The sequence below is a fragment of the Rhipicephalus microplus genome, chromosome 6 (assembly GCF_043290135.1).
Source record: "Rhipicephalus microplus isolate Deutch F79 chromosome 6, USDA_Rmic, whole genome shotgun sequence".
Taxonomy (NCBI): Eukaryota; Metazoa; Arthropoda; class Arachnida; order Ixodida; family Ixodidae; genus Rhipicephalus; species Rhipicephalus microplus.
Window position 1 is genome coordinate 54,246,267 of NC_134705.1, and position 20,015 is coordinate 54,266,281.

The 20,015-nt window shown below is 45.9% G+C and overlaps 1 protein-coding gene across 1 annotated transcript in view; it reads left to right on the forward strand.

Annotated features, from left to right (window-relative positions):
• LOC119167649 (cytochrome P450 2U1) overlaps positions 1-20,015 on the forward strand; it is a 94,117-nt gene that overhangs the window by 19,310 nt on the left and 54,792 nt on the right. The window contains exon 4 of the mRNA XM_037419164.2: positions 1,291-1,397. Coding sequence (XP_037275061.2) covers positions 1,291-1,397 — 107 coding nt within the window. The remainder of the gene's footprint in view (positions 1-1,290; positions 1,398-20,015) is intronic.

Here is a 20,015-nt window from a genome sequence, read left to right on the forward strand (position 1 = left end):
CGTTCCGAGTCGGCAAAAGTATCGGGTAAGAAAACATTAGACGGATAAACATTGGGCTGTATATAGTAGAACACTCAGGAAAATTGATTGTTCACTGATTCTGAAATAATTATGACAACAGTAATTCAGTGATGACATATCTAAGGGCCCACCTAGAAATTCGGTCTTCTCAGCAGCAAGTTAACGTGCAAGCGAAACTCTTCGCCGAAACAAGTTTCTTCAAGCTCTCGAGGCAGTTGCACCTCCACTGTCATCGCAAGAACAGGTTCGTCTTTTGCCATGATGCTAGACAATTAGGAACACGTGGTACTGTAATTTGCCGAGACAGCATAACAGAGCTTAATTTGGCGTAAGAGTTTTTTGACCCGTCACCATCACCAATGCTTCATTTATTAAGGCAATATCCTAGGGAATACAGCTTATACGGTGCAAAAGAACACGAAAAGTTTTGAACCAGATGAACACAAGTGCTGTCCTACTCACAACTTAAGTTTACTAAGTAAACAGCTCCATGTCGTGGTGGTCTAGCGGCCAAGGTACTCAGCTGCTGACGCGCTGGTCGTGGGATCAAATGGCGGCCGCGGCGACTGCATTTTCGATGGAGGCTAAAATGCTGTAGGCCCGTGTGCTCGGACTTGTCTGCACGTTAAAAAACTCCAGGTGGTCGATATTTCCGGAGATCTTCACTACGGCGTTTCTCATAATCATATGGTGGTATTGGGACGTTAAACCCCACATATCAATCAATTATAAAATAAACTGCAGTACTCTGGAGAACCGTGCTTGCATTTGTGTAGTCAGAATGCCTTTTCATCTTCCACCCCATGTTTTTTATGAGCCATCGATTTATACCAACTCCACTAACTGCCTGAGAGTACTATTTGAACGCAAAATATTGTAAGGCCAGCCAGTACATGACGCGAATGAATGTAACTTTAAAGAATTAGCATAATGCAGTATGAAAAAAAGCACGCTTTATATCAAACCAAGTCAAATTCGGGGACGGGTAATTTAAAAACGATGAGCACAATTTTCTGTATGAGAATAGCGGTGCACTTTCTCCGCCATTTCAGCCAGAACGTGTGAGTTTGCAGTTTTCGCCTAATTAAGAAGTCTCATTTTCACCGCAAGGTCAAACCAATAAATATAATTGCAACAAATATCAATGTTCATACTGGCAAATACTGGCAATGTTTATACTTAGAAGATTTGACTTTATAAAGTTCGCATAAGATTACAACTAGTGGTTACTTATGAATGCATACAATCGAATTCACCCACCATTTTCAGGCCTAGGTTCGCTGAATGGAGAAGCTTGGTCTGCAAACAGAAGATACTGCTTGTCTATGTTGCGCGACTTAGGTTTCGCTAAGACTGCAATGGAAGGCCACATGATGGTGAGAGCTTCTGCAACGTTTATTTCATAGATTGATTATCAATATTGTAGGGACCACATAAAGGCGAGAACTTCCGAGAAATTTATGTTGGTGGATTAAGCTCAAAAGTTCGAGCAGCAATATTATAGCGAGGGCTTCTGCTAAAAATATTTGATAGATTGATTACAAAAGTCGCAGAGACCTTATATTGTTGAAAGTTTGAACTAAGTACACTGATTATGAAAATCGCAGTGAACACATGATAGTGAAATTTTCTGCTGCGTTTATTTGACAGATTAGTTATAAAATTGGGAGACACCGCATGATAGTAAGAGCTTTCGCTAAGTATATTTGACAAATCAATTATGACAATTGGAGGGACTACATGCTACTGCAAGCTTCCGCTGCATTTATTTACCATATTGACTTGAAGGTGATGCTTCAGCATCACCTTTGGTGTAGAACGCGATTATGCTACCGCGCCGCGTTCGCATCATCGTCTGTACGACTGGCCTCACTTCACTGTGCACACCTCAACCATAGTGACGAAATATAAACGACTGAGTAACATTGGTCTAAATGACCAGTCCTCTAATTCTTACTGAAACAGCTGCAGCGACATACGCCCTATGCCTTTATTCTTCATTCTTGGAATCGGCGAACTGCCCATATTGAAGGTATTACGCGAGCCAATGACGCTGCTGCTAGTTTGTGGACACTTTTGTTTCTGATGATGGTGTACACGTTTGTCAGAACTTTGTACTTTCAAATTTATCACTGTGGCAGTATACATGCTGTGACGTCTAGCGTGCTTCTATACTTCTATCACGACAGAATAAATTCGTTCACAAGGCTCCATGTATCAGGTACGGGACGATCGTATGAGCGTTCCAAGTAGGCAGGGGGTGGGGGATAGAAGGTCTGGCACGGTGGGTCAGGCTTGTGGTAAAGCACTTGTTTGTGAGACAAAAGATATAGGTTTTAATGACGTTCTTGACTGACTTTGTTTGTATCTAATTTAAAATTGCATGACCTGGTTGCCAGACAAAAGGTAAGGGATTCAACAATGTTTTTGACTAAGTTGATGTTTGATGTTTTTCGGCGCAAGGGCTATTTCATGACCAAAGAGCGCCAGGTAAATTACTAGAGATATGAAAAAATGATTGTGATAAGCGACTGTATTATGGCCATAAAATTTCTCGCACTAAGGCGGCTAAAAACGTAGAAGCAATAAAATTATGACCATGTCGTGAAAGGTGTGTGGTGTTAATGGATGACATAAGTTTGTGATAATAAACACGATGGTGGACATGTACAGCATTAGCACAAGTACCTCACTCGTTCACACCCTTGCGTCCAAGGGCCGTGAGGCAAGTGCTTTGTTGAGTGTAGCCACCGCAGCGGAGACCTCTCTGTGGAGGTTGTGCTACGGAATGCCCAGGTATATGATATGAAAAGTACGAACGTCTTCGACAAAAGCTAACAACAATTTATGTGTGAAACGTGGTTCCCTACCAACGAACATTGCAGGAGGAAGTGGCATTAAAGGATGATGTGAAGTCGTATAGGCCTATTGTCCTTACAAGCTCCTTGAGAAAAGTCTGAAAAAAAGATAAACTGCCGACTTGTACAGTTTCTTGAAACAAACAATTTACTCGACCCATTTGAGTTCGTGTTTCGAGTGGGTAGATCCACCACAGACCACCTTGTTCGTATCGAGGCAAAGATCAGAGATGCTTTCTTCCATAAACAATATTTTCTCTCTGTGTTCCTCGATACCGAAAATGTTTACAGTAAAGCATGGCGCTTTGGAACATTAGGAGACCTGTCTCATATCAGCGTGCGCGGAAAAATGTTTAACATAATGGAAAGTTACTTGTCTAATCAGAAATGTCGTGTCGGAGTCGGCAGTTTTTTTTCCCAAACACTTATCCATGAACCAAGAGTGCTGCAAGGTGGTGTACTTAGCTGCACACTTTTTATTATCAAAATGAATTCTTTGTCCTTGTCTATCCCTCGAAATATCTCTTACTCCACATGTGTTGACGACGTCCAAATTGGTTCTAAGTGTTATAATCTGGTCATGTGTGAGCGGCAGGTTCTGCTCTGTCTGAACAAAGTTTCCAATTGGTCAGAAGAAAATGGGTTTCGCCTGAATGCACAGAAAAGCACGTGTGTCTTGTTTTGCCGGAAGAGAGGCCTTCATTCCGAACCTGATATTGGACTGCATGGACAACGTCTTGCTGGTGATATTGAACATAAGTTCTTAGGCCTAAAATTGGACACTAAGCTAAGCTTCACACCACAAACAAAGTATTTAAAAATCAAGTGCATAAAAGCCATAAATGTTTCAAATGTGTTGTCACGCACTACATGGAGAAGTGACAAGAAGTGTTTAATGAATTTATATAAAAGCCTCGTACGTACCCACCTAGACTGTGGGGAAATAGCATATCAGTCTGCAACACCTACTGCCCTTAAAATTCTTGATCATGCTCATCATCTAGCCGTCCGCCTCTCTACGGAGCTAATTTTCGGCCTTCAGAATTTACGACTCTGACAGTATTTGCATTTCTATGCGGATACTTGGCCGCGTCACTGTATTGGGCGTCCGGCTCTTGCTTGAACTTTGTTGAATAGCGCCAGCTCGTGCCTTGCGTCTTCTTTCGTGAAAAGTAGGATGCGTGTTGCGTGGAATAGGTGCTCTAATGGTACTCGAATCTCTAACGTACAGCAGTATGCGCTTTTTCTGGTCTGCATTAGCGATGAACGCGTCGCTGTAGTTGAGCTACCGGAGCTCTGACCTCCCTGTGGGCGTCAGCTTGAACTTCTTCACCTGGCTGTTTTTATGCGCTTCGGCGAGCTCTTGCAACGTTTTGTGGATGCCCATCTTTAGGAGACGTGTGGTAGAGGCCACTGCGGGAAGTCCCAAGGCTACTTTAGTGGCCTTTCTTATCATGATAATAAGTTTTTTTTCTATTTCAGCCGTTTTCGAATTCAGGTATGGCCTGCAGTGCGTAAAGTGGCTGGTGAACAGAGCTTGCATTATACGTAACTTGTCATGCTCTTTGAGTTAGTTTTGTTGGTTCGCAATTCTCTTGACGAGGTGCGTGAGTTGTGATACTGTTTGTTGGAGTCTCGGTAGGGTGGCAGCTCCCGATCCATTCTTGTAGATGTGAACTCCAAGCACTTGCAGGGCCTAGACTTTTGGAATCGATGTCCCATTCAGTGTGACGCTAAGGTCGGGCTCGTCGTATAGAGGGGGTCTGCCTGTTGTTTTCGCTTTCAGGACGAGGTGCTCGAATTTCTCGGAGGCACAACAGCGATCACAGTTTCTGAGATACCGTTCGATGGTATCTACGGCGGTTTGTTGGCAGGTCTCTTGTCTCGCAGTGTTCGAAGCCCTGGTCCAGAGCATGATGTCATCAGCGTAGAACGCGTGCCGTAAATCTGGTATTTTGTCGAGAGTTTTGTGGCAGATTGATCATGGCCACATTGAAAAGTAACAGTGAGATGACCAAACCCTGTGGCATGCCTTTTTTGGTAGTTGCAAGCTTTTGCTGCTGATGTTGCATATGCCCACAGTTGCCGTATGGTCCGTAACAAAGTTTTTGACGTACGCGTAGGTTCTAATGCCGCGGCCAATGACTTCGACCTTGTTGAGGATCACGACGTGGCTGACGTTATCAAAGGCCACCTTAAGGTCGACTCCGAGTATGGAGTACTTTCTTCGAAGGATGAGGTGATCAAGGAGGTCTTGTTTGAGTAGTAAGAGCACGTCAAGCGTCGAAAGATGCTGCCTTAAGCCGAACATGGTGTCCGGTAGGTGTCCACTGTCTTCTAGGCACTAGGTTAAGCGGTCGTGCACAATATGTTCGAACAGCTTTCTCACGCATGAGGTGAGATAAATCAAGTGTAGGTTCTCAATGCCGACTAATTTGTTGGGCTTAAGGATCATAATGATTTCCGAGTGCTTCCATACCAGAGGTAGCTCTCCTTTATTCCAGCAGCCGTCGTGGAATCGAAGAGCCGTGGTGGCGTGGTGCGGTAGGTTGCGGAAGTGCTTGTTGACGTTCCTGTCGATTCAGTTCCGGGGCTGGTCTTTTTTGCCAACTTCGTTAGGGCTGTGTGCAGTTCAGCCTGACTGTAGGGCCGGTCGCGCTCATTGTTTGATGCGCCAGCCTACTCTTTTGTGTAAATTGAAGCCCCAGTGGGTGCATCCCCACAGAGCTTTTTTTGTATTTCTTTTAGGAGGTGTTCTTTTGTACCAGCTTAGTTTCGAATGAGTCTCTGAAGGTGCTGCTGTGCTGCTTTGGAGGATTACGTGGCTAAAAGTGAGCGTAGCAGATGTCAGGTCTTCTTGGTGCTTAGAGTCTCCTGTAGCTTGTCACAAAAAGCGTGCCAGTTTTGCCTGGCCAAATGGTTCGCATAATATGGAGATTGCTAAGTTAGTTTCCTTAATTTTCTGTTCAGTTTTTGCTACTTCCACCGCTTCAGAAGTTTTCTTCTAGCCTCCTAAAGGTGGAGGAGATGTGCATCAACGGCTGGTGTATCGGCGTCAAGCTGTATGTTCTTAGTGTAGCGTTCGGCTATCTTGAGCACATTCTTAAACCAGTCTTCAATGTCGGTTATGGTTGTTTCAACGTTGAGGTCATCCCTAAAGGATTGACATTCCGTTAACCGCGCTATTCCAGTCTTGGTCTGTTTACGAGCCTGCGCTACGGAGAGTTGGATGGTGTGATGATCACTACCTAAAGTTTCCCATAACACACTACACTCAGCCCCACTGACGTTCGCCGTAAAGGTAAGATCGGGATTTGTATCCCTGGTGACTCTGTTTCCTATTCTCGTCTTCCGGAGGAAGTCGTTCCACAGTGTTAGTCTGTTGTGTTGAGCAGTATAGTGCACCCTAGAATTCTTCCTCGTGGTGATCAGATAGCCCCAAGCCCTGTGAGAGGCGTTGATGTCTCCCATTATTATAATCAGGTGGCTATTTGTGCGCTTCCTGATTTCTCGTATGAAGTGATCGAAGTCTGGTATTTGGTATCGTGTGGGTTTGTATATATTGGTTATGAAAACACTTTGCTGCGTCTTTTGTCCTCATTAGGCCATTGGTCCTCATTAGAATGTGTTTTAATTTGTCGCAGTCGAATCGCGCTGATGGAGATATATATCCACCAATAGGTGTGAATAAACAGCATGCCTCTTTACACGAAGACACACATACTGATTGTAATCACTGGAACTTACTGAGTGTGAAACATAAGTCATGTTCGTGCGGATATAAGCAATACTTTGCTTTGTTCTTCGCAAGTGGCTGAACAAAAACTTTATAACCGGAAAGCCTTATAAGGCGTTGATACGTTTGGTTCACATATGACAAGTATAGAGAATCGAATGGCCCACACGAATTAGTGAAAGTCCGAAATTTAAGACTTCATTCTTCTGACATTCCATTAAAAAATTGACGCACTTTTAACTTCAGTGCGAAAGACGAGATTCCGTTGAGCCATTGTGCCTATACGATGTTAGCAAGCACTGGATTCAGTGCAACCAGTATTTTCAGTGCACTCTTACCAGACGGAAGTTTTATGCTGCTCAGTAGTGTGCAAACCGTGGCAAGTAATTACTTAACGATTGTAGTCACTTGCCTGTCTTGGTTGGTAAGATCTCGAACTGGTATCGCGTTCTGGCCGTCATGAAACTCCTTTGGTTCGCTTGATGCTGCTTCCCTTTGAAGTGCAGGCCTTGTCGAAGTTGAGGTATGCTCACTGGCCTTGTTCTTTAAAGTCTTTTTCGCAGCATGCGGTCTGGGAGTTGAAGGATGTGGTAATGGTGAGAAAGCTGACTAACACATCGAGAAGGTAGCGGGCGTCCTTGAAGACTGACGTCCACGCAAACGATGCCTTCTGGCTTTAGCTGCGGCTTCTCGATGAGATTAGTGATCGCGAACCATTTTCTTCAAGATGGCAATTCCTTCTGAACACGCGGGCAGTCCTTCGATGCGGCTTCAAGCGCTCCATTGTAATTCGAACATTTGTTTGCATTAGCGACGCACTTGTCCGCAGCATGTGGCTCGGCGCAGCGGTGGCATAACGCCGGCTTCTCGCAGACGCTGCACACATGTCCCAGTTTCATGCATTTACGGCACTGTAGAGGCTTTGGAATGAAAGACACACAGCATGTCTAAATTACCCCAACTTAACATGTGAGGGGAGGAATGTGCTCTTAAACGCAATCTTCACACAGCGAGACATGCCCAGCTGGGGGACACCAACAATGAGAGTATTAGTTGTTGACTTGACAAGAACTTCTAAGTTGTTATTTGAAATAGCCACATCTATGTCGCACATCACGCTGGTTACTATATCAGATTCAAAGGGAACATGAGAGCGCACTTCAGTGCCGTCTAAATCAGTTACACTGCGCAGTACGCCCAAAGCACTTGCGTGCAGGGCCTCAACAGCCAGTATATTCTTTCTATCTCTCAGCGCAACCGCCTCAGCCAGATGAAGTCGGGAAGAGAGATACTGATGAGGGCGGGTATACCACCGCAACCCCAAATCTTTGTCGAGGAGCTGGTAGACATACCAGACCCAGTCCGACGACATATTTCGATTGCCCCTATACCCAGGATCATGACCAAGGAGCGGCATTACGGAAGGTGAGAGGAGCGAGTAAAATGAATAAGAAAGTTAGTCACAGGCAATGGGAATGTGCTATACGTTGACGTTTCAAGGTATAACTGGAAGCGCTGCGTCGTCACAATGGTAAGCGGCGACACGAGAAGCATAGCGTGCAGCGCATCACTGTACACTACATCGATCACCAAGGCTGACTGTTTTGCCATCGCATTGGCGATTAAAAGTCGAGAGCGCAACGACGGCCAGACGTACATCACCACACTCTCAGATTGGCAAGAGGCGTGCCGGCTATTCACAAAGGTCGCCACCATTAAATATTTGCCTAAAACTTATAGGTTAGTCTGGTGCCCGCGACATGCAGGCCTAAAGGGTAACGAGAGGGCGGACGCTCTAGCTCGAGCGCTCTCGAACCAAGCGGAGCAGCACCCTTTCTCGCTGTTGCCACTACCCACCAGCGACGGCTTTCGCGAGGAGGAGGAAAAGGACCCGGCTCGGATGGCTCCGCGAGAGCTTCGTGCTCACCAGCGAGGCACGTGGCAGAAATATGGCGCCCCCCACAAATCTCTTAAAGGGGAAGACGCAATAGACCTCCGTAAAATTCATATGACAGTTTATCCAAATTTATTACGACTGCACAAAATTCACCCAACTTTGTATGGGCGCGATTGTTCGTGGTGTCGCGACTCGCCCCTGACCCTTTACCATATCTCGTGGAGTTGTGCTAAATGGCCAAATGAACTCGATCGCTTACAGCGTATGTAATGAATGGAAAACTCTTTGGAGCAGTGGGAGGCACTCCTCGCTAGCTCGGGCCCGGAGGTGCAACTAGCCCTCCTGGACCACGTCCGGCAGGCGGTGCAAGCCAGTAGAGCCTTCGACATGGGGCCCCACCCATCTAACTCCTAGACCCCTTCTTTTTTTCAACCCAATAAAGTTATTTCTCTCTCTCTCTCATGGGCGTTTCACTTACAGTTTGAATACTTGAGGATGAGGATGTCCTCATGTTTCTTCTCTTCGCCTAACGGCTCTACAAAGGTTAGAAACCGTCATATGAAGAGTCAACACTGCTGAGAGAGTATGCATTAGCATCTTCACTGTCACTGTCTTTCACTTGTCCAATCCACTTCCTGGAGGCGGCTGCCGCTGACGCCGCTGGTGCCGGCAGGCGCATGGGCTGGTATCCATTACCTCCAAGGGAGCACTGAAAACCGATCAACTGACTTAAATTGCCACAGAAATACGCCAGAGTTAGCAGACGTAGCACTTATTCAAGACAGACTTCTTCGTCTTCCCTATATTTACATATTTATAGGCGTGAAGAACACTAGGCGTCGAGAAGCTCCTTTACATCTTAGACGACCGGCCGTAACTAAGGCCGCCTAGAGAAAGAACCCCTAGCCAACACGCGACGCGCTTTTAGTGGGCAAAGCTCCTTATAGCGGCACCCGTTCGTCCCCGTAGTCGTAGTCATATTTTTACCTCAAAGGTGAGGCCGGTGGGAGATGTCTTCTCTGCGTGGTTGAATAATAAAAAAACGCAGTGCGCGCGTTAATTAAAAGCCGAATTTTTCTGTCACTCATTCCCCATTACCAGCCATTAGTATGTACATTGAGCACTATCTGACAAGAAAAGGTTGTTACGTTATACTCGCCGGGCGTAACCTCCTTGGGTTTGGAAAGGTTTAGCGAGCATTGGGCCGCAGTGTCATGAATACAGGGAACTAATATATACCATGAAGTCGAGGTGGTTAAAGGTGGGAAGTAGACACGAAGCGCAAGCTGTAAGAAAGTGTGCGTTTGCCACCTCTTGTTTAGTCCTTGGAATGTCCGCTGGATGGCGGTGCTTCTATATTGAGAATATATGATGAAAAGATGCGAAATGGCGGTACTTGGAGTGTTGAACAGATGGACGAACGGACACACAGACAGATGCATGGACGGACTGACGGATGGCTGCCCCGACGGATGGACGCATGGACTGACGCAGGGACAGACTCAGAGATGGACGCAGAGATGAACGTGCGGACGCACGAACAGACGCTGGCACGGATGAGCGAATGGACGCACGGACGGTCACACCGATGGACGCATGGACGGACGGAAGCAAGAACGAATGAATGGACGGATGCTTCGCCCCACTCTCCATCATTCACTCCGTGGATGTGCTGCCATTTTTTATACTCTTCATCCGTGCGCATGCATCTCCTCAAACGCGGGCGTGTGTCCCATTGACGCTAATGCGCGTTTCTTGCAGCGCACACACACACCTTTCGCGTTCTTGCAGGAGGCGGACAGCGTTTGAGTAGAACGCCGATGAGCGTTCCTTAGAGGTCATTTCCTCGCTCTGCCGGTCGTAACAGTATATATCTCAAAATTTGCATCCCCTGGTCCCCCCAAAAAAAGTGACAGTTCCAACGAAGTTCTGGACTGACTTTGTATGTATCTCAAGTTTTAATCACCTTGTTGCCAGAGTAAAGACATAGGTTGCACCGAAGTTCTTGACTGACTTTGTATCTATCTCAAATTGCGTGGACCACACTGATTTTTTGCTCACAACAAACAACAATTACTCCGTGGTTGATCGCGGCATTTCTACGAAACCCACTCTGTAATGAAATCGTAGTATAAGACTCGTGAAGTATATTGATACCTGTCGGTAGACTAACATACTGTACAACACCGGGTAGAGCATGTATGGTAGTAAAGATGCGCACCCCACCATATGGTTTATTCCTGCTAATTGAACTCAAACTTAAACCCAATTCCGCTTTGCCCGTTTCCTCAGCCTCCAGAGAGAAATGGCTTCGCTATAGCGCCAAGAACACGTCAAAACGCGTAATCTAATGTCAACAAGTGTTCGCTGGCTGTTGAAAAATGATTGTACAGAACAAAACTAAAGCAAGAAAGATTATTGAGAAACATGTCCTTGGGAGCATACACTCACGGGGAAATAAACTCTGTTGCGCACATTTGTGCCACTAGCACAATCACAATATTGAGTTTGACCCTGTGCGCAGGTCATCTTCAGCTAGTCGAGCAGCTTTGAACACCGCAGCGTATAAAGTGTGCTGAGCAAGCGGCGTTAAATTTGTTTAGCACACGCAGAATAACTCAGTCATGAACTTAGCCCAGAAGGTTCACCACAACAGACACTCACAAAAGATTTTTTTTTCGGCTGAACAAACACAAACTTATATTCAATCTATTATTATTACACGCTCGAACTCACTACGACCTAATTTCACGGATCTATCTCATTATACAGGAATCTGTGTGGTGCGACCAATGAGTGCCGATGCAAAATGACATGCTTTTTCGACCATGGTATCAGTGGTATTTCACAGTGATATCTCGCATGGTCGATGCTCAATTTTGAACCTTGTGAGATCATTCAAATAAATGGGGTTTTGAACATATTCAAGACATTTTTCTCGAAAGAGATGACTGACGGGGTGTTTTGGTAAAAAAGAAATCCCGCGAAAGACTATCTGGGGTAGGGCGACGCCAATGCACCTCACCGCCTACAGTACTTCGCGCCTGTCATTATAAATGTTAGGCTAGCGTGGGAGCAATAGTGCACTGGAAATGTGTATGATTGACAGGAGCATAAACGCTAGCTGGCATAAGACTGATAGTATTGCTAAAATTAGGTACTTATCGCCATAACTCGGAGAAAAATATAGAGTCGACTGAAACTCGCCCGAGAATATATATCGTGCTTAGGGCTCACTCGAACTGAGACTCGCAAATTTTTTCTCTCTCTCTACCGGACTCACTTAAGCTAAATCTCACCAAAATATTACTCACTTGGACTCATTTTATCCACGCTCACGGCTCGACGTGAGTGTGGGTGCATAAAAAGCCTCTGTGGTAGTTCAAAAATTCTTGAGCAAATGTGAAGCGAAACTACCTGATTTTATAGTCTGATGTTGATAAAGAGGACATCAGAAAAACGGTGTTAGATGCCTTCGATTCTCTGAAAAATATCAACATAAACTTCTGCAGTACCGGTTAAACAGAGAGCTGCACTTTTTAAATCTGAAGCTAGAGTGTTTGGCAGTGATGATGATGATGAGTAGATTTTAGTGGCGCAAGGGCCAATTGATGGCCAAAGAGCGCCATTTCAATTGACTACAGATATGAACAATGATATGGTGCGTGGCTGTAAAGGGGCCTTAAAATTCCTCGCTCTAACGCGGGTTAAAACATGAAAGTAATAAAATTATGACAGTGGCGTGACATATGTGTGGTGATAGCTGATGGCAAAATGTCATGATAATAAAACTATGATGAAGATATAGTCACCGCAGCCACGACCACACTATAGAGGTCGTGCTACGGGTGACCTCGAAATATCGGGTGAAAGCTTTGCACATCTTTTAAAAACGTAAAAAGTGTTTGCAGTTTAAAAAGCGGATCCCTACCGATGAGCATCCCAGGGTGTAGAGGGAGCTGCTGTCGGTAGGGCAGTAAAAAGTGCTTTTTTCTTAGAGCATCTAGCTCATTGCACTGGACGAGAATGTGGAGAACCGTAAGGGGGTCTCCACATCTCTCACAATATGGTGGATCACCGGAAGACAGAAGAAATGAGTGTGTGGAATGTGTGTGTCCTGTTCTAAGCCTTGTTAGTATTACTTCTGTGTGTCGTGATTTTGATAGTGGCGGCCAATAACCTAGTTGCGGTTTAATAGCATGGAGTTTATTATCTGTGTGTTTATCCCACATCCTCTGCCAATACTCCCTGAGCTTTCGTTTTATAAAAGGTTTTAAGTCAAGTGCAGGGACTGGTGTTGATGCATTGGCAGTAGTGACATTGGCGCAAGCAGCCAGATTGTTGGCCAAAACGTTTCCTTGTATTTCACGGTGCCCTGGAACCCAGCAGACAACGACATGCTGTTTTGATGTGTAGAGTGTGCACAGAAGTGAGTAGAGTGACACCAGCACGGGGTTCTTGTGTTTTTTAGGAGTTTTCAGGGCTTTGACCACGCTTAGGGAATCTGTGTATATTACCGCCTTTTGTAATTTTATCTGTTTAATGTGTTTTACGACCGCCAGTATTGCGTAAGCTTCTCCCGTGAAAATGCTTGCATTAGGATGAAGAACGCCAGCCTCGGAAAAGGATTGGCCTACCGCTGCATATGACACAGAAGTGTTTGACTTTGACGCATCGGTAAAGAACTCAGGGCATGTGTATTTATGTTGTAGTTCTAGGAAGTATGTATGTATGTGTGCAAGTGGTGCGTGCTTTGTGACATCAACAAAAGAGATAACCCAGTCTATAAGCTGCCACTGCCACGGTGGCAGATATGTTGCAGGAGCCATCAAACTGGGTTCAAGAAGAGGCACACCTGTTTCTTCGGCCAGGCTCCTTACACGCAGCGCGTAGGGCTGCCTAAACGAAGGACGGTTCTCGAACAAGCCAGAACAAGACAAATCATTAATTATGAATTGGGAAGGGTGTTTCTTGTCTGCCTTCACCTTCAAAAAGTACAAAAAGGACAGGGAACATCTTTGTAGGTGGAGCGACCATTCATTCGAATCCACGTACAGGCTCTCCACAGGGCTGGTGCGGAAAGCACCCGTAGAGAGGCGAATGCCTAGATGGTGGACAAGGTCGAGAATTTTCAAGGCTGATGGTGTTGCCGACTGATAAATTATAGCACCGTAATCTAGGCGTGTGCGTACGAGGCTTTTATATAAGTTAATTAAACATTTCCTGTCGCTACCCCATGTAGTGCGTGACAACACTTTCAAAATGTTCATTGTTTTTAAGCACCTGTCCCTTAAATACTTGATGTGTGGAATGAAGGTTAGCTTAGTGTCTAATATGAGACCAAGAAACTTGTGCTCGGTCTTCACTGACAGAGGTTGACCATGCAGGTCAATGTCGGGGTCAGGATGGAGGCCCCTCTTTCGGCTGAACAAGACACAAGTGCTCTTTTGCGCGTTGAGTATAAAACCATTCTCGTTTGCCCATTGAGATACCTTGTTCAACCCTAGTTGAACTTGACGTTGGCACATTGAGATGTTGCACGATTTGTAACCAATCTGCACATCGTCGACATATATGCAGTAAAAATATTTCGTGGGAGAGACAGGTGCAAGGAATTCATTTTAACTATGAAAAGTATGCAGCTCAATACACCTCCTTGTGGCACTCCTGTTTCTCGGACAAATACTCGAGATAAGACGGTGCCAACTTGGACACGGAATGTACGGTTGGACAGGTAGCTTTCGATAACTGTCAGCATTCTACCCCGCACACCTAAATGTGACAGGTCTCGCAAGATGCCGAAGCGCCATGCAGTGTCATATGCCTTTTCCATATCGAGGAACACAGACAGAAAAAATTGCTTATGAACAAAAGCATCGCGAATTTATGCTTCGATACGGACAAGGTGGTCAGTGGTGGACCGAGCCTCTCGAAACCCACACTGGTATGGGTCAAGTAGGCCACTAATTTCAAGGAAGTGCATCAGGCGCCTGTAATCATTTTTTCAAAGACTTTGCAAATACAGCTGGTTAATGCAATTGGCCTGTAGCTGGAAACTGAGGCAGGTTCCTTGCCCTGTTTTAGAATAAGGATAATGATAGCTTCCTTCCAGGCTGAGGGTAGCTCGCCAGAAGACCATATCGCATTATAGAGAGAGAGGAGAGCTTTCTGGGTTTCAGTGGGCAGGTGTTTCAACATTTCATATGCCACACGGTCCGGGCCTGGGGCAGATTTATTGCAGCAGGCAAGTGAGGCCTGCAGTTCAGCCAAACAGAAAGGTTCGTTGTATGCCTCATGTGTTCTGGGCTTGCGCTCTAATCTCTGTTTTTCTATTGCGGTTTTGTATCGTCGGAACGCTTCACTATAGTGTGTAGAGCTGGAGACCTGTTCAAAGTGTGCTCCGAGAGTGTTTGCCTGGTCTTCCAAACTCTCCCCTTGGGTGTTCACTAGAGGAAGAAAATGTGCTCCTCGTCCTGCCACCTTACCAACCATACTCCAGACTCTCGGCTCATCTGTGTATGAGTTAATGCCCGACACAAATTTGTGCCAACTTTCTCTTTTCGCCTGTCGGCGCGTCCTCCTTGCTTGCGGCTTGACGTTTTTAAAGTTTACAAGATTCTCGGCTGTGGGCGAGTATGTAAGCAACCTCCATGCCTTATTTAGTTTTTTTCGAGCATCACGGCACTCATTATTCCACCATGGTACTCGTCGTTTGCTTGACGGTCCACATGTTTGGGGAATACATTTTGTTGCTGCATCAACCAAGAAAGCTGTGAAGTAGCATACAGCATCCTCTATGCTCAATGCCGCCATGTCAGTCCAAGATAATAAAGTCATTTTTTGAAACTTTTCCCAATTGGCTTTGTCGGTGAGTTATTTGGGAACTTGTGCAGGACATGTATTTGTTATTGATGTGCTAATAACGAAAGGAAAATGGTCATTACCATATGGATCATTATTGACTTCCCATTTAAGTAGAGGCAGGAGTGATGGAGATATTATGCTGAGGTCTATTGCTGAGTACGTGTTGTTAGCGATGTTGTAATATGTTGGCTCTTTCCGATTCAGCAGGCACGCACCGGAAGAAAACAGGACCTGTTCAATCAGGCGACCTCGAGCATCGCAGCGAGAGTCACCCCATAGATTGCTATGTGCATTGAAATCTCCAAGGAGGATATAAGGTTCTGAAAGTTCCTCTATGAGGGACTCGAGTTCATGCTTTTCAAGACGGTGTTGCGGAGGTATGTAGAGAGAGCAGATGGTAACGAGCTTATTCAAAAGAACTGCTCGAACAGCCACCGCCTCGAGGGATGTTTGTAGTGGTAGGTGTGTGCATGCAATCCCTTGATTGACTTTAATGGCAACACCACCGGATGGCACAATGGCATCATTCCGGTCTTTCCGAAAGATAACGTAATGACGTAAAATGTTGGTGTGTTAAGGTTTCAGGTGTGTCTCTTGTACGCACAGCACCTTAGGTGTATGTTTGTGTAAAAGTTCATGGATATCGTCCAGGTTTCTCAACAGTCCTCTGACGTTCCACTGTAGTATTTGTGTCATTTTAATGTAGTGTGGTGCTGTGTGTACAGAGGTGTTGCGTTAGTTTACAGGGCCTTTTGAGGGCCCTGTGATTCGAGGTTTTTCTTTTTTGGCGTGCTCCAAGGAGTTGCGCCTATCCTTCGGCGTCTGAGACGCCGGAGGAGCGGAACTTGTATCCATCACCTCTTGGGAAGTGGTGCATGGTGCCTGCTGGGCAGGCACATTCACTGAACTTTTGGACCTAACTGCGCCTGCAGTGGTCCCAGGTTCGGCAGACACCGGGGTCTGCCGGCCCTGTTTGTCAGGTGGCGGAGCAGTACAGGCTGCTCCAGCTGGGGGCGCTGGCGGCACGACCGCGGCCACACACTGTGTGACATTCGCGGGTGCCGAGGCATGTGGCGCGGCGCCCCGGCGCGTCACATCTGCAAAGGAGGGATAAAATGGGTTGTGTATTGCGAAACGTTGGCGTGCTTCTTGGAATGTGAGATTGAATTTAACCTGAAGTTCTACTATCTGTTTCTCTTTTTTCCATGCGGGACATGATCGTGAGTAGGCAGCGTGATCTCCTTCACAGTTCGAACAATGGGTTGTTTCTGAGGTGCAGTTGTCCGATATGTGTTCAATGGATGCGCACTTTGCGCAAGTGGCACGCCCTCTGCAACTCTGCGATCAATGACCGAAACGTTGGCACTTGAAACATCGACGAGGGTTGGGAATGTATGGTCTTACATGAAGCTTACAATAGCCGGTTTCGATTGATTCTGGTAGGTCACTTGTTCCGAAGGTAATTATTACATGCTTTGTAGGGGTCAGTTTGTTGTTGCGCCTTATTGTTATTCGTTGGACTTTGACCACGTTCTGGTCCTGCCAACCTTCGAGCAGCTCACTTTCAGAAAGCTCAGTAAGATCATCATCAAAATGACACCACGGACAGTGTTCATGGACCTGTGTGGGCCCACCGAAACAGGGGTTTCCCCAAAGGCTACAAGCTTAGACAGCTTTTCATACTGAGCTTTGTCACGAACCTCCAGAAGAAGATCGCCACTTCCCATCTTTGTCACTTTATAACCTGGGCCTATTGCTTCTGTGAGAGTTTTGGAAACGAGGAAAGGTGAAATGGCTCGGACTGTCTTGTTTTCGTTTTGACTGTGGATTACATGGTACTTTGGGAATGTCGGCTTTGGTGTGTTAGCAAGGAAAGTATCTTCGGTGCGCCACCTTTTTAGGGAGCGATCAGGAAGGGAGGGAAAAGCTTTTGCCATATAATACAATAAAGTTCGGCGGCGATGGTGGCCACCCACCACCGAGCCCAACAAGGGCACGCTACAAGGTTGACTATTGAACACTTGGAGACGCCAGCCATGCATCGCCGCTATAACCGAATATAACTACCCAAGGTTGGGTAACTACACAAGGTTAACCCTCGCCGCCAGGAAATTCGGAAGTAAACGGAAAAGAGAAGATGACAGGACAGATAAAAAGTGAGAGATAAAGACGAAGATGTAGGAAGAGAGAGATAGGAAAAGGCGACTGCCGATTTCCCCTGGGTGGGTCAGCCCAGGGGTGCCGTCTACGTGAAGCCGGGGCCAAAGGGGTGTGTTGCCTCTGCCGGGGGGCCTTAAAGGTCCAATCACCCAGCATTGGCTCAACCCCCAGGATCCCCTTTTCCCCGGACGCGGCAAAGCCACGCACGGCTAGGCGTGGGAGGGAGCCGAAACTCCCCCGTTAGCTCGGGTGCGTGGGTTGTTTGGCAGTGCATGTATGTTGGTCCTTCTTACATTATGCTGACAAAACGCTCAAGAATTTCGCTTCAATTTATTGAAAGCTGGTCACGAATGGCAGCAAGCAGGATACCCGTACTCTGTGATGCTGGCTGTAGACATCAAGCTATTATAAAAATTTAAAAGAAAACAAAAGAATGTTAGGAATCGGTCGGACAGAATGATTCTGGCTGAATTGTGGTATCAATGCCGTTTATACAAGGGCTCTCCCACAGAATAAAAATAGTAGCTGAAAATTACAATGTCACAGTGGTGTTTTCAGCCAAAAACAAAATTGGTGGAGTGTACAGATTTGTTAATCAGGATTGTGAGGAACTGAGCAATGTATAGAGGTAATGTAGCATAAAAGACAGGCTCCAGTTCGTTAAACGTACAAACATTGTAGTGTCCAGTATCCCTCTGACGTGTGGTCATGTGTACGTAGGGCTGACTGGAAGATGTGTAAACGCGAGGCTAAGGGAACGCTTTAGCTGGTGGTCTAGTGGCTGAGATATTTGACTGCAGACCTGCAGCTCACGGGATCGAATCCCGTGCGGCGACTGCATTTTCGATGCTAGCGAAAATGCTGTCGTTTCGTGCGCTGAGATTAGAATGCACATTATTTAGAACCTTAGGTGGTAGAAATTTCCGAAGATATCCAGTGCAACACGTCTCTAATAATCATACGTTGGTTTTGGAGCGGTAAACCCTACATATCATCATGAGGCTAAGAAAACATACATAATTCTGAAAGATCACCCTACTACACATTCAGTGTTCTAACGGATTGAGTGGCCTTGCATGTCATGAAAAAATAACGCCACCGTAGAATATACATGCACCACAACCAAACTTGAAGAGAGATAGTGGAAGCGTTTTATACTTACAAAATCAAAGAGAAGTGTGTTAGTCACCCACCGGTATCCTCGCTTGAAAAAGAAATTTCTCTCTTGACTTCTCTTCATTGACCATATTATCCCAAGTAGCGCCATGTGCACTTCTCATGTTTTACGTCAGATCGCGCAGATCAGAGGGTTCTTAAGGGCATAATTTTTTTAAAAAGTATTTTTTTAAATTGCGCCCAATTGTGTTTCTCAACTTTGTCCTGTGCCTGCGGAAATACTTCGAAATGATTATGTTCTTACTAGGAAAATTACAGTTTTGCTTACAAACGTACCAATCTCAATAAACTAGAAGAAATATAATTATTGTTCACACGAACTGTTGTCTGACTGGAAAGAAATAAAAGTTGAATATCTACAGCAAGACAAATGCACCCAGAAAAGCCAGAAAATTCCTACTCGAATTATAAAATTCAGTTCACTTGCTCCTTGTATTTACTTTGAGTTTAAAATCATTTGGAATAACCTAATTATGACGTCTCAATCAGGGATTACCCAGCAACTCAAGAGGATGCTACATGTGTCCTAGGTTTGGCCTTCTCACGCGTGGTTGCACGCGGTCGACTAAGTTACGTGAAAGGTGGACAAGACGGTGACCTCACGAATACGACGGCGTCTTGTCTTATTCTGCCAACTGTAGTGGCTGAACTTGCGGCTGATTGGTGAAGATATCCGCCTTAGAAGGGTAACATGAGAATCCACCTTGGGTCAGAACGAAGCAAATAGCTCAATGAGCACGAAGATGTTGCTAACCACTCCATGGCATCACTTATAGTGATGGTGCGCGTAAGGGTGCAGGGTCAACCTTCTTTCCACCCAAATTGCGAGCATTGGGGGGGGGGGGATGGTTCTCAAATTTTGAAAAGAAAAGACAAGTGAATCCCGCAACTGTCTGCAGCTAAGTGCGATACCTCAGCAGTGGTTCACAGTGAAAGGGGAATGGGGTGGTAATAGACTTGAGCGGTGAAAGGAAAGGAGAAAGACGGCACGGGCTCGGAGACCGAAAAGGAAGGGGGGTACGCACAGATCGTCTACCAAAATCACAGGCCGTAAATTCTCTAAATTCGCTCACGCAGTCCGCTTTCGTCAACAAAGTTCAGCAGTGCTGAAACGGCACGCTTGATATGCGCGCGGCCATTGTTCGGGACCAAAAGGTGCTCAGTTGTTGTTCGAGGCAAGCCGAGAGATCCGTACGTTGCGAGCATCACCTGTCTGCTTGCGTCAACAGCCGGGAAATCAAGCGAAAGGTGGTCCAGAGCCTCCAGGTCGCCGCAGTCCATGCAGTATGGACTGCCAAGCCCG